The sequence below is a fragment of the Heterocephalus glaber genome, unplaced genomic scaffold (assembly GCF_053883595.1).
Source record: "Heterocephalus glaber isolate CG9 unplaced genomic scaffold, H.glaber_assembly_v1.0 deba00001781, whole genome shotgun sequence".
NCBI classification, from domain to species: Eukaryota; Metazoa; Chordata; class Mammalia; order Rodentia; family Bathyergidae; genus Heterocephalus; species Heterocephalus glaber.
Window position 1 is genome coordinate 4,826,055 of NW_028258467.1, and position 15,187 is coordinate 4,841,241.

General features: G+C 37.9%; 1 protein-coding gene across 3 annotated transcripts in view; it reads right to left on the reverse strand.

Annotated features, from left to right (window-relative positions):
• The window catches only part of Crebbp (CREB binding lysine acetyltransferase), a 138,517-nt gene that overhangs the window by 102,446 nt on the left and 20,884 nt on the right, over positions 1–15,187 (reverse strand). For all 3 annotated transcript variants that reach the window (XM_004864767.4, XM_004864766.4, XM_087202974.1), the window contains exon 2: positions 9,466–10,175. In XM_004864767.4, coding sequence (XP_004864824.2) covers positions 9,466–10,175 — 710 coding nt within the window. The remainder of the gene's footprint in view (positions 1–9,465; positions 10,176–15,187) is intronic.

Here is a 15,187-nt window from a genome sequence, read left to right on the forward strand (position 1 = left end):
CAAAAGAAAGAAAGCCCATCAGAATCACAGCAGACTTCTCAACGCAAACCCTCAAGGCTAGAAGAGCTTGGAGTGACGTATTTCAAGCCCTAAAGGAAAACAGCCTCCAACCCAGACTGATGTACCCTTCAAAACTATCTTTCAAAATTGATGGGGGAAAAAAAATTGATGGGCAAATAAGATACTTTCATAACAAAGAGCACCTTAGGGAACTTCATGAATACCAAACCAGCACTCCAAAAAAGTTTAGACAATATCCTAGGAAAAGACAACAAGAATTACAACCCCAGGAAGCCTAGCAGAATTAATCTGTTGGGCCTGACAAGAAATTAAATGCAAGGTGGGGAGAAGCCAACAAAAGAAAAAGTCATGACAATAAGTCAATACGTATCTGTACTGGCTATTTATCAACTTCTTGTGTCTACTTTTTAATTGGGTTGTCTATTAATGAGCTGTAGGAGTTCTTTATATAGTCTGGTCTTAGGTTATATGTATTATAAATATGGTCTGTTTAAGGACTACTTTTCATTTTCTTAATGATGTCATTCAACAAGTTCTAAATTTTGATGGAATCTCAATTATCAATTTCTTTCTTTTATACATCATGCTTTTTGTATCCTAGGAAATTCTTGCCTATCCTAAATTCATGAACATTTTCCCTTATAATTTCTTCTTAAAGTTTTATAGTTTTAGTCTTTCATATTTAGGCTCATAGATTCTTTCAAGTTATTTTTACGTATGGAAATAAGGGGTCCAGGCTAACTTTTTACATATGGATACCACGTGTTCTAGTATAATTTGCTGAAAACACTATCTTTTCCTCTGCTCTTGAGTTGAGTTTATGTTCTATAAAATGTTAATGTTAAATAATCTTTCAAAACTCAGTGGACCATATATGTGTGGTTCTATTTCCAGATTCTCTGTTTTATTCCATTGATCTGTATGTCTTTCCTTACACCAACATTGCCTTGATTGTTGTAGCTTTAGAGGAAGTCTTAAAATTAGGTAATAAATGTCTTCCAACACTGTTATTTTTTTTTTCTTTTTACTTTTCTAGGTCCTTTGTACTCCTACATAACTTTTAAATTTCAATATCCAATTCTTCATTTATAGCAAGTATACACAGACCTGAATTTTTATATATACTGTGTGTTTTCTAATCCTGCTAAATTCAAATATAAGTTCTAGGGGCTCCTAGAGATTTTTTAGTATTTTCTCTGTAGATGATCATTTCATCTACATATAAAGATTTTACTTCTACCTTGCCAATCCTATGCTATTTATTTTTATTGCCAGACTATTTTGGTTTGGGCCTATGTTGCAAAGTTTAATAGACAGATGAAGAGTAGGCATATCTGCCCTTGTTCCCCACCTCAGGGAGAAAGTACTGTATCTTTTCCATTCATATAAGGTGTTTTTGCTGCAGAATTTAGTCCAATACTTTTTCTGCAACTACTGAAAGGATCATATGGCTTTTTCCTTTCCTTTGTTAAAACGATGACTTACAGGAGTGGATCTTCCAATGCTGAACCAACACTGCCATCCCTATAATAAAACCACTTACAACATACTGCCAGATCTGACTTCTAATAGTTTGTTTTGTTAAACAAATTTTTAATTTATGTTCATACTTTTCTCTTCTATTATCTTTATCCAGTTTTAGTATTAGCACAATATTGATTTCCTAAAATGAGGGGAAAAGTATTCTTTCTTTTTTCTGCTTTAAATGTTTGATATAATTTATCAGTTAAAATGTGTATGAACCTGTTGTTGTCATATAGGTAGGATTTCAAGTTGGGAATATACTTTCTTTAATAGGTGCTATTCAAATTTTACATTTCTTCCCGAGTCAGTTTCATTAATTTGTCTTCCAAGGTACTTCTTAGAAGTTGTCAAATTTATTTCAAAAAAGATTTTTGTAATATGCTTTCTATATCCTTTTAAATTCTGTAAAATCTGTGGTAGTGTCCTCTAAATCTTGATATTGTAAATTTTTTAAAAATGTATAATTGATATTGTGTAATAGGAAGAAAAGGTCTAAAGGAGCAGGGGAAGTGGGAGGGGTAGGAAAAAGGAAAGAAGGGAAAAGAAAATATGAGAAAAGGAAAAAAATGGAAACAAAGTCTTTGTAAATAGGGAAGGGTGGAGGGGATGAAGGGAGGGCAGGGGAACAGGGAAAAAATAAGAACCAAGATACGTCATGTAAAGGTACAAGATCCCAATGATGAATGTAACTGTATTTTATACCTAAAATGTACTAATAGAATTAATGGAAAAAAGTAAAAAAATTTTAAAAATCTCAAGGTTATTACTACAGGTGTGAGAAAGGAATGGGATAAAGTTTATCATCTAGCATATGAGGAGTAGATTATGCCCAAATTTTAAAAGAAATAATACTGACTGCAAACTAAAACTCATTATCAATAATGCAAAAGATAACTGTGTATGTGAAAAACCTAAAAGAATCATTTCCAAAAGTATTAGAATAAAAGAATTCCACAAAGTGGCCAGATTACCAAAGTGACATATACACATCAACATCTTATATAAAACAAGTCAATTAGATAATGAAATAGAACTCATCCTCCAATAACAACTAAAACCATAATGTCAAGGGCATCCAGAAATAAAACTTACTAAAAAAAGGTGTACTACCTAGACAAAGAAAACTATACTACCCTCTGGGCAACATATAAAAGGATATACTACAAATAGGATAAGAGGATTCAAGAAATAACAAAACTATTAAAATGTCACATTCCTAAACTAGGCATGGTGGTACATGTCTGTAATCCCAGCTACTCAGGGGGCTGAGGCAAGAGGATTGAAAGCTGAGGCCAATCTGGGCAACTCAGTGAGGCCCTGTCTTAAAAGGGGCTATAGCACAGTGGTAGATTACATGCCTTATATGCACAGGGCCTAGGTTCAATTCTCAGCACAGCAGCGGGGAGGGGAGTCATACTCCTCCCAAAATGATTTGCACAATTCAATACAATCCCAACCCAAATCCCAAACTTCTTTTTTTTTGCGGGGGGTGGGGGGTGGGGGTGGGGTGGGGTGGGGGGGTGTACAGGCAGAGTCCTGTTTCTAAGAATTTAAAATCTAGTCCTTACGCTTATCTAGAGTCATGGTTCTCTTCCCTGCTTGTCATGAAGAACTAAAAACTATAGTAATGCTCTTGCCATACCCCAGAGAGTCTAACTTCATTGGTCTGAATTGAGGTTTAGGCATTATATTTTAAAACTACCCCGGTAATTCTGATCTGTAGCCAGGGTTGAGAACCACACATGTGAAAAACATCAGGTCCTGAAATTCATTGTACAGCTAGGATTCTATGTTTCTCACACAGGAACAAGCAAAGATCAATGGAACTGAAAGGAAAGGGTTCAGAATTAGACCCAAGCCTTGTGTACTGAGAAGTGACTAACGTATTTACTAAAAATAGTACATCACATCAGTTGGGAATAAAAATGGATCACCAATATCTATATAAATTATACTGGCACGACTATAACTTGAAGAAAACATACTGTTGAATTATCCTTTGGCTAATATTGAGTTAAAGATTCCAGGAATAAGGAGAAAAATACTTTTTAACTTTTTACTTTTTAAGGGTATAGTGATTGAACCTAAAACTTCACACATGCCAGTCGTGAACTCCTGGACTCAAGCAATCATCCTGTCTCAGCATTGTTGAGTCACTGAGACTATAGGCATGCACCACCACACGCAGCCCAAGAGAATATTTACAATTTTGGAATAGGGAAAGCATTTCTGAACATGACATAAAATCTAAAAACAATAAAGAAAAAATTGGCTAAATTTGTTCCCATAAAAACATACACTTGCTAAAAACATGTATTATAAATCTATGTGACTATATTCCTAGTAAAATGGACTAGGCAAATAAAAAAGGGGGAAAACATTTATTAAAAGACTTAATGGCGTACGTCTGTAATCCCAGCACTCAGAGGCAGAGGCAGGAGGATCACCTTGAGTTTGAGGCCAGCCTGGGCTACAAAGTGAGTTTAGGGCCAGCCTGAACACAAGCAAGACCTTGTCTCAAAAAAAAAAGACTTAAACTTTTAACACACAAAGAGTAAGAACACAATCCAACAAGTACAAATGGACAATAAGGCAAGAGAAAACTTGACAAAGAATATGAGCAATTAGCAAAACAAATATCTATGAATTTATGAAAAGACAATCCTATTAAAGATTATCTGCCTAACAGAATGACAAAAAGTACAAGAATACTTTTATCTAACAATACCCAGTGCTGGTTAGGATTCAGACAGGGACTTATTCACTGTTGGTGAAGGCATAATTTACACAATAATTCTGGGTATCTGGTAATATCTATCTTTATTTTAAATGTCAGTATCTTGTAATACAACAGTTCTACTTCCAAGAGTTTATCCAGCAGTCTCTGAGCTGTAGAAAGATGTATATGTAAGTTTTTATGAAGCAAACCCATCACAACAGCAAATACTAGAAACAATCTAAATGCCTATAGGGCACATGCCTTATAAATTAAAATGTACCCAGATCAGGGACTTATTACTATACTTACGAAGAATGATTGACAGTTGTATGAAACACAGAACAATTTCCAACCTGTACTGTTAAGTGGCAGGTGGAAAGGAACTCACAGAAAGATGTACTTCTCTATGTTTAGGGGAGCTATCATCTACACACACACACACACACACGCCCTCTCTCTATGCCTCTACATGCACAGATTACCCCAGGCAAGATAAGAACAGTTGCCTAGCCGGGCATGGTGGCACATGCCTGTAATTCCGGCACTCGGGAGGCTGAGGGAGGAGGATCTGTGAGTTCGAGGCCAGCCTAGGCTACACAGTGAGTTCAGGGCCATCCTGAACTACAAAGGGAGAGGCCTTGCCTCAAAAAAAGAGAAATCATAGTTGCCTTTGGTGAGAGAATATGAGAGAACTAAAGTTAAGAATTAAGAGACATTAACTCTTCAATTCTTAGTGTTGTTTCTTGGGATTATTATTAAATTAGGTGCACATTTACTTTCTGAAAACAAAATTTAGTCTCTGACCTAATAACTTGGCTTTTCAGAATCTATTCCATAATGCACATGGATATGCCCACCCAAGTTATGTTCACTGCAGCACTGTTTGTACAAGAGAAAAGTCAGAAACAATCCAAATGTTCACCATCAGAGGATTCGCTAAATTACAGTATCAGAATACTTTGTTATCAATAGGAAAGAAAAGAAAAATCTGTGTGCTCCAACATGGAAAGACACCTAGGTTACACTGTTGAATAAAACAGCAAGGTGCCTAGAAAGTCTAATTCCATTTTGGTTTTGTTGTGTTTTTTTTGGTACTGGGGATGAACTAAATCCCCGGCCCTCCATTTTGTATTTTTAAAAGATGTGTGCTAAAAAGTTATCTATATAAAAGTAGTTATTTGTTTTTAAAATGTAGTTATTTGTAAGGGCAGGGCTGCCTTTTTATTATTTGAGTAACTTTATAGGAAATACACATTTCCTTTGTAATGGTAATTTTTAAAACAAAATTATCTTCTTTAAAAAAAGTTTGTCCTGGGCCAGGGATTTAGCTCAGTGGTTTCGCCACCTGCTGCACAAGCGCAAGGACCCAAGTTTGATTCCCAGTACCAAAAAAAAAAAAAGTTTGTTCTGTGTGCATTTTAAAATCTTAGTTGGTTCTGCTATCAAAATGTCACAGAGAAGGAATGGTCTGAAATAATTTGTCTCCTGTTCTTACAACTTGCCCACCACCATTTGTTCCTTTGCCCCACCCAAAGGCCATGGCACGTGTTTCAAAAATGCTAGTTCCCATCACCACAGATGTTTTGGGGTATCCACAGGTAACAAGAAACAATTGCTCTACCACACCAACATGGCTTGCTTTCCACATATAGGTGGTTGACATTCACAAATTGTTGTTTGAAAGAAAGAGCACACTCAACAAAGAAAAGAACTGCAGGGTGAAATTTAAAAAAACTTCAGGGGAAAGAGGAACATAAAGTGTTATAAGTGGTATCAGGAAATCCAGACCCCAGAGAACTCCATAGGACAAAAAGCAAACAACAATCAAAATAACAGTTTCTTCAACTAATAAGTTAAGGATCCCATAGACCAGTGGTGGAGAACCTATGGCATGCATGCCACAGCAGGCTGTCTGTTATCAATGAAAGCTCTAAAATGTTTGCCATCACTGCTGTAGACTAATACATTTGGTACGAGCCCTATCCACTGACTGAAATATGTACTATTCAGATTTTGAATAAAAATCCATAAAAACAAATAATGAAATAGACCACAGGAAACTTGAACAGTGGATACTGGGTCACATGAAGAAATGGTTAATATGGGCTGGGGATTTAGCTCAGTGGTTTCATCGCCTGCTGTGCAAGCACAAGGACCCGAGTTCGATCCCCGGTACCAAAAAAAAAAAAGAAATGGCTAATGTATTTACATGTGATAATCTCACACTTAGGTCCATAAAGTCTCACTTTTATAGGCATTTTATCAATGGCTCTCTATGTACAATTTAGGGCACTACTTTCAGAGGACACATCATCAAAACTGTCTCTATAATAAACACTAAGACATAATTTGACTTTTCAATCTCGTCACAAGAAGACAAGGGGGTTTTCCAAACTCTTATGTGTAATGTCACTGAGTTTGATGGCTAATGTAATCTGTGCTTGTGTTTTAAAATTCTCTGTAAATACTAATTTTAAAGAAACCTCTTTGGGGTCCTCAGAAACATTTAAGATTTTTCAGAAATCCTGGTAGCAAAACATTGGAGAATCGCTGCATTATGCTATTATGTCTACTTCTACATATGACTTGAATTCTCCAAAATAAAAAGGGTTGTTAAACTGGGTAGTATGGAGTGATGAATGAACTAGGAGGATATAAATATTGTTCTATCCAGGAGCCATAAACACATTAGAAATCTTTTCTCAATCCAATTCTGAAAGGCACAAACCCAGACCTTTCTGCAAATGCCAGGTACAACTGAAATTTAAATTCGCATCTCCCTCTACCAGTATTTCAAGAGATAAATCCAATTAATTTAGAGTTCTCAGTCTTGCAGGGGCCTCAGGACTACCTGCAAACTTTAAGCCCAGTTTCCGAGTTGGCAGGTCTGCCTTTCCAACCAGTTCCAGGTAATGTCAAGGCTGCTGGACTGGGGACCCCACTTTGAGAACTACTACTCTGGTGTTTCTAGTGAAACCCAAGGGTTCGTACTTACCCCTGGTTCTACCTAACCTCTCTCCTGTTAACTGTGGCAGGAGCTACCCTCCTTGGAACACAGTTTCTTTTTTTTTTTAATACAGATGTCTATTTTATTAAAAAAGTTACAAACAGGTGGACTGCAGGGTCATCTTACAAAATCACAAGAATGAAATCTATTGGAAAAAATTTACTTCTACAAATCTTTATAGGCAATTGTTCAATGTTTGTACTTGTTATTTGAGATTTTTACCATTCACTGATAAAGTTACAGTACATTAGATCCATGACAAAAGGTTACATGATTTTATTTGCAGAGTCCTACTGCAGTGATTTGAACAACTCCTAAACAGACGCCATAGTAAAGACAAGACATATATTGCATTTAATATTAATTTATTATCCTAATAGGCAACATGCAATCTATTGAGGAAACTAAAATAACTTTTGATCCCTTTTCTTAAAATGTGTTGGAGAAACCACTTTTAAAATCACTTTCCCTTGATTCCTGCGATCCTAAGTGAATTCAAGTTAAATTTGTTGTTGAGGTCAATGACAATGAACACTGTAATAGGGAGAGACGGGGGCAGGGGGGATGACAATATTCGTAGGAAAGAAATACTGTTTTAAAATATCAATCTGCAGAAACTTTAAATCATCATGAATTATTTGATTCCTTTAGAATTTCACAAAGCTAAAAAGATGAATCATGATCACGTAACCTACTTTGAAATGAGTGCTTGGTTTAAGTTTGGTATTAAAGTGCAAACTTAAATATTCATTTCAAGCCGTTTATAAATAAGGAACAATGTTTCAATTGCCTCTACCTTTACAATCTCACCATAAAATTCAAAATTCAAGAATTAAGAGTTCATTTTGAAGGAATTTGATCAGGAATCAAATGCAACACGATTTAAAAAAAGGAAATCAAACTTTAATCCATTTCTATTCAATAATTAATGGTCATGCTGAGCATTCATTCTACATGAATGTAGATATCACTTTATTTGAACATCACACACAATATAAATTCAAAACTTGCCACACCCTTCCATAAACCATCACTGCATATATTAAGAGCTTTCCTTGACGAAGTTATTGAGCTATTATTGTAAGTCAAAAGTATAGTTTTGGGTTTTTTGTTTCATTTTACTTAGAAGCATGTTCAAATGACTAAAGCTGGGCTCCTAAAATCGAGAACTTTGGTGCTGTAGGTGAGCTGCGGTTACTAACGTCTGCAAATTAAAAGCATAAATAAAACCAAATAAAAACCTAACAACAAAATACTGTCAAACTTACACAACTGAAAAATCATTGCTAGAAAAAGCACTCATTGTCATGATGTTGAAAACGAACCAAAAGATTACTCTTTATAAGTTTCCTGTTTCTATACCTGTGAAACATAGGTTCTTCAGGAGTAAGATGCAAGTTATTTCATAAACATGTTCCCAGGTGGGTATATAGAAAGAAGTACCTCATTAGCTGTGTTAAGATGAGGTATTAGGTATCTTTTACTAGGACCACTGTGAAATAAAAAGCTAATTCTCAGCAGAAGTCGTTTCTTTCAACTATCTGGTCCTACTTCTACACATTTTCCTCAGAGGCTGAAAAGTAGCAACCACTCCAAGGGCATTCCCTGTATTTTCCAACTGCCTGACCTGCAGGGTATTCTGGTAGCTTCTTAAGAGTTCTCATTTTAATCATCCACGGTGGTGCACTTTTGTAACTCTAGCTAAGAAAGGCTAAGGAAGGAGGATCACAAGTTTGAAGACACTGTGGACAACTTAGCCAAAGACCTGTTTTAAAACAAAATAAAATGGGGGGTGGGGGGTGGCCTGCAGGGATTTAGCTCAGTGGCACTGCGCCTGCCTTGCAAGACCAAGGTCCTGAGTTCAATCCCCAGTACCAAAAAACAAAACAAAACAGAACAGGGGATAAAGCTCAGTAATAGAGTAATTCTCTAGCACATGAAAGACCCTAAGTTCAACCCCAGTTTAAAAACAAAAAAATAATAACAACAAAAACCACCTTATTTTAAAGACATGGGACAGAGATCTTTATCCCAAAAAGAAAAGCTCAACGTAACCAATCTGTCTTTTCTATATATCAGTGGTGTGTCCAAAGCATAACAGGAGAGATAGGAAGTGGTCATGTTGTCCCATCTTAACATCTTTGAAAGAAGCCCGTGGCTGGGCAGCAAGCATTCAGTACTTCAGCTCACTTACCTTGGTCATGCCTCCTGCCTGTGCTGTGTTCAGTCCCGAGTGGCCAGCCATTTGCGGGGAAACCTGCGTTAAGGTCTCGGCGAGGACGCTGCTTGTGGCTCCCTGCATGGCCGGAGCAGGGTACGGCATTCCAGCTCCCCTTCCTCTACCAGCAGCCCCAAGAGATCCATTCATGACTTGCGCTTGCCCTTGTTGAGCCTGATTCATTAAACTATGGCCAGAGTTACTATTGAGGAGGCCAGGGTGGGTCTGGTTAAAGGTGGCATTCATGCAGATCCCAGGTCCAGTTTGAGATGTGGCAGGGCTGCTGGTTACCAGCCCCACTTGCTTTTGTGCTTGTGGATTCAGTGCTTGGGAAGCAGGGGGTGTGGGTCCAGAGGTGCTGGCTGCCTGTTTGGGCAGGCTGGCGGCTGATGAATCTCCCTGGTTCAAGGGGCTTTTGCCCATGGCACCCAGGCTGGCCATGTTGGTACTGTTCGGCTGCCCTTGGGCATGGCCTCCAAGGCCCTGCTGCACAGGGCTGCTGGCGCTCACATTTCCTATTCCTGGGTTGATACCAGAGCCAGTGCCTCCTCGAAGAAGCTCCGACAATTGTTTATGTTTGGAAGCAGCATCTGGAACAAGGTTCCCACTGTTTAAAAGGCCTAATTCTCCATTGGGGATCAGCTCATCAGGAAGATCATTTTCCAAGTCAAACAAAGATCCAAAATCTAGAAATTAAACAGAAATGAGAAAATAAGCAACCATAATAGCTCCCCAAATGTCATATTGTTACTATGGTCTTAATAGGGCATTTAACACCAATAGCATGTCTTAAAAGTAATGTCAAAATGATTTGAAATTTCGTTTGGGAAAATAAAACAAAGAAAAATACTTTTCAAGTTCTGAAAAGGGAAACATCATATAAAGATAAAGAGGGCGGGCCCTGCTAGTTTTTAATGATATTCAAAAATAATAGTGTATATGGCAAAAAACTCAGATATACAAATTAAAGGGTAAAAATGGGAAGCCCAGAAACTCACTAAATTAAAACACTAAAATGGTTTTAAGAATGTATGTGTGTAAAAACCAATTTGATACAGCCAGGGATGGTGGTGGGAGGCTAAAGTACAGGATACCAAGTTGTAGTCTAGCCCGAGCATTTTAGCAAGACTCTGTCTCAAAAATTTTAAAAAGAGATATAGCTCAGTGCGAAGGCCCTGGGTTCAAGTACCAGGGGAGGGAGGGTGCAACTGGACATCAGATTAGATGACTAGCAATCTAAAATAGCAACCAGATTAAAAGCTTGATTTTAAGTAACTGTATATTTAAAAGTTAAATACTTTTTATCTTTTTTTTTTTTTTTGGTACCGGGAATTGAACTCAGGTCCTTGCACAGCAGGCGGCGAAACCATTGAGCTAAATCCCCGGCCCTAAAAGTTAAATACTTTTTTAAACCACTGATGATATAAACCGGGATTGGTGATTTCTCGCAGTATCAAAGCTGCCGAAAATAAATACATATAAAAATTAAAACAATAAAAAGTTTAAATTTTTGTATTACATGAAACCAGAGTCAATCATGCACAAAGATGAGGAGCATGACTCAACTCCCAAGTATAAATGGACAAATCATACAAACAGGTAACTACACCAAAGGAAGATAAAATAATAAACAAAACAGATCACCCTTCTTGGTCATCAAACACATGAAAATTTAAGCAACTCCTTTTTTCTGGCTCCTCTCAAAGTAACAGTCCTCTGAAGTGTAGTTTTATCTGTATCATCTGTACTTGCTCCCATGTGCTCCCACAACAAGCAGGCCATGTACCTCGGAATTATCCAAAACAGAAGAAAAGACAAAACAAAAATAAAAACAGAGGCAAGTGCCAGGGATTTAGCTCAGTGGTTTTGCCACCTGCCTCACAAGTGCAAGGTCCTGAGTTCGATCCCCGGTACAAAAAAAACCCCAGAGGCAAGCAATACCAGGAAGGCAGTTTAGTCTGATAGTTACACACTAGACTGGGAATGTGTGCACCTGAACTCAGATCTGCCTCCAGCTCCCCACTTACCAGCTATAAGACCTTAGGTAAGTAACTCACCCTTCTTGTGCCTCAGTTTCCTCACCTGGAAACCAGGGGTGATAATGTTTCCTGCAACCCCCAGGGGTGCTTTGAGAACTAAATGAATTAATGGATGGAAAGCCCTGAGAACAAAAAATGCCTATGAGTAATTCAGTAAGCATTAGCTATTACTATTATTATTGTTACCCAATAATAGAAGGATTAATAAGCTGCCATATATTTTAAAAGATCCTTGGGCCGGGGATTTAGCTCAGTGGTTTCGCCACCTGCTGCACAAGCATAAGGACCCGAGTTCGATCCCCGGTACCAAAAAAACAAAAAAAAGATCCTTATATCTATTACATAATTATGACTATAGAAATGTAGGAAAATGTGTTTCAGAAAAATAAGCCAATGGAAAATGCATGCAAAATGGCATAAAGAGTAAGATTAGAACAATGGCTGGCATATAATGTGCCAAAAATCATAATTAGCTGCACTGGTAGAATAGTGGGAAGATGGGTGCTTTTTTTTTCTTATTTTTTAAACACACTTACCTGCCCTCCCACCTTTAGAAATTTAAGAGCTTCTTCAGGGTGTTAGATGCTAATGTCTGCTTATCCAACAGCCTCCCTCACTGCTGGCAAAACCTATGTGGTTCTGAGATGGTTGCCTCTGAGGAAGGGCAGCACCTTCCCTGGCCACAGGAAGGAGATAAGCCAAGAGGCATGACCACCTTCTCCAAGCAAGTAACACAATCTCAGGTACAGAAAGCTGAATGGCTACTAGCCAAGATTTTTCTGGAAAACATTTTGCTTCCCAATACTAAGGGATGCTCAGAAAGAATTCCCTTTTCCTCACCAGATTCTGTCAGCACTTTGCAACTAGGAGAGGAGCTACCATCTCTCTCACCCTGCATATAGACGCACTAAAAAACTCAACACCTGAGCTGGCCAAATCTGAGCTGCAGAATTCTAGAGCCTCTACCTTCTGACTTCTTGTTATGTGAGAAAAATATACTTCCTATGGCTTAAACTATTTTAATTGGTGTTTAATATAAAGGCCCTCTTGTCAACCTTTTAGCAGGCACCTCTGGATGTACCTCACTTTCTAGCTATTAACACAGCAAGATGTTATGTAAATCAGTAATCTTTCTTCTGGATCTAGAAAACCCACCCTAGTCCTACTCAGATTAAACACAGTGATTATGTAGACTTTCATTGGGTTTCAGAACTGATCAGTCCCTCTTCTCAGCTTCCCAAATTCTTTGCATTCACCAGCCTTCTAAACCACCTCTAACACACATTCATCTGATTGTAAGGACTTGCTATTTGCCAAGCATGTGCACACACCTGCAGTTTTTCCAGACCTAAAAGTTAAACTGCAGATGGCAGGATCTTTTCCTAAGTATTTTAGTACATTACCAGCTAAGAACACCTTTTTACATAATCACAGTATACTTGTCAAATTCAGGTTGAGCCTATACTTAATATACTGCCCCTACTCAAATTTTGTGGTTATCCCAATAATGCCCTTTATGATATTTATTTTCCCTATCAAAGAGCAATTCAGGATCCCAGTGAATTCAGTGGGCACATCTATCTCATTTAATCTACAAAGGCTTCTCAGCTTTTGTGTCCCATAAGTGTTATTTCTGAACAGTACACAGATGACAGCCAAGTGCAATGGCAAACTCTTGTCCAGCACTCAAGGAAACTGATGCAGGAGGATTGCAAGTTCAAGACTAGCCTGGGCAACTTAGCAAAACACTGTCTCAAAAAAAAAAAAAAAAAGAAGTAGATGCCAGCTATTTTGTAGAAGGACTGTTAGTCCTTTTCAGAGTCATAGGACTTGTCATTTTAAAAAGACAAGAATATGATCCTGAATAGAGAAGACAGCTCTGAGAGAGCACAAGGTAGTACCCAGGGTTTTATGCTACTATGTTATCCACAGTTTGGAGAGTCACTACAGTCTCCAGATACAAATCACATGAGTTTTAAAAAAATTCTCTCCACCATTAATTAATGTTCTATGTCTGCTGCCTTCTAGGCTTTGTTCACATGGGCACACACACTTTTTTTTTTTTTTTTGTACTGGGGATCGAACTTAGGACCTTGAGCTTGCAAGGCAGGCACTGGAACCACTGAGCTAAATCCCCAGCCCAGAGCATACACGCTTTTTGCTCAACACTTTAAAAAACCATTTCTTTTAAAGTGCAGTGCTCCTTAATCTATGCACATGAAAATGAAACTTCATTCTAATCAAAAAGTACAGCATTATGATAGAATCAGATTTCCTTCCTATATGCCTGGGGTGGGAATCAAGAAACTATATCAAGGGCCGGGGATATAGCTCTGGTTCTGCTGCCTGCCTCGCAAGCACAAGGTCCTGAGTTTGATCCCTGGTACCAAAATTTAAAAAAAATTTTAAAAAGAGAGACTATATCAAGCATTGTAAACCAGAAAAAGCAAAACATTCCAAATATTTCATACCTAAAGTATAAAACCTACAGAGTTTCTCCTGAAAAACTCTCTCAAGCGTCCCCAAGCACTCTTCCCAAGAGAGGGAGGCAAGGGCAAAGGACCGCAGATAACCCCAAAATAACAGTTAGGTAAACTCACAAGGTCGTGCCATGGCCCTAGCTTAGTGTAAAACAGAAAAACTCAACAAAGGAGTGTAGATCCTGACTTAAAAATGGGCTATGTGTACTTGAACAAACTGCTTAATCTCTTCATCGAAATACTCTCACCCCAAGGTTACATGATAGAAGTTGGACTAGGACATCTTGTGTCATGGACAGTTATTATTTTATAATACCCTGCAGAATAATTTCATTCTAAAAATTTGTTTTTAAAAATTCACCCACCATTCTACCACTCTCAGATCTACCAGTTTTCATTTATGGCTTCTAGTTTTTACCAAAAGCAGATGTAAGTTTTATAGTTGTAGACAAGGCACTATACTTGGGCTAGTCCTTTGGTTTCAGTTTTGACATATCTGTCACATTCTGACAACCTTGATCACGTTTTTTCATCCTACTTCAGTCCAAACATATTTAACAATTGTTTGGGTGTATTGAGAATTGACTAATTTGTACATCCTCAGACACCAGTCCAAATACATTTGAACCTGTATACAACCAAAAATACTAGGTATGGCATTTTAAAGACAAAAATAGGTTACACACATATAGTATTCCTATTATTACCTTTCTTCTCATCACTTCCTTTATATTCTAGTTCAAAAAAACTGACAAAGTAGAGTGAAGAAGGTAGGTCAGGATGTTGCAAAAATGGCACAACTATTCTTTCTACACATCACAGTGTCTCAACGTGGGGATTGAGCAATAGCAATCTGAATCATCAGAAGTTCCTAAGATTCGAGATTGAAAGCTACCACTTCCAATCCCGGGTAAATTTCTTTCTATCAATACTCAGAGCCCCAAGAGAATGCAAGCCTGAGGCCGCACACGGTGGCAGGCACTGTGCTTCCAGGGCCTTCATCCTTAGCAGGAGACTTTTTGGTCACATATCAAATGCCAAACACCACCCACCACACTTCCATGGCTAGGGACAAGAATATTCTTTTCTCTTGGGCTTCCTGGCCACCAGCCTGGAGCCTGCACCTTTCACTAAACAAATAGAAAACAGAAGCTACACCTTCCCAGTTTCTATCTCATA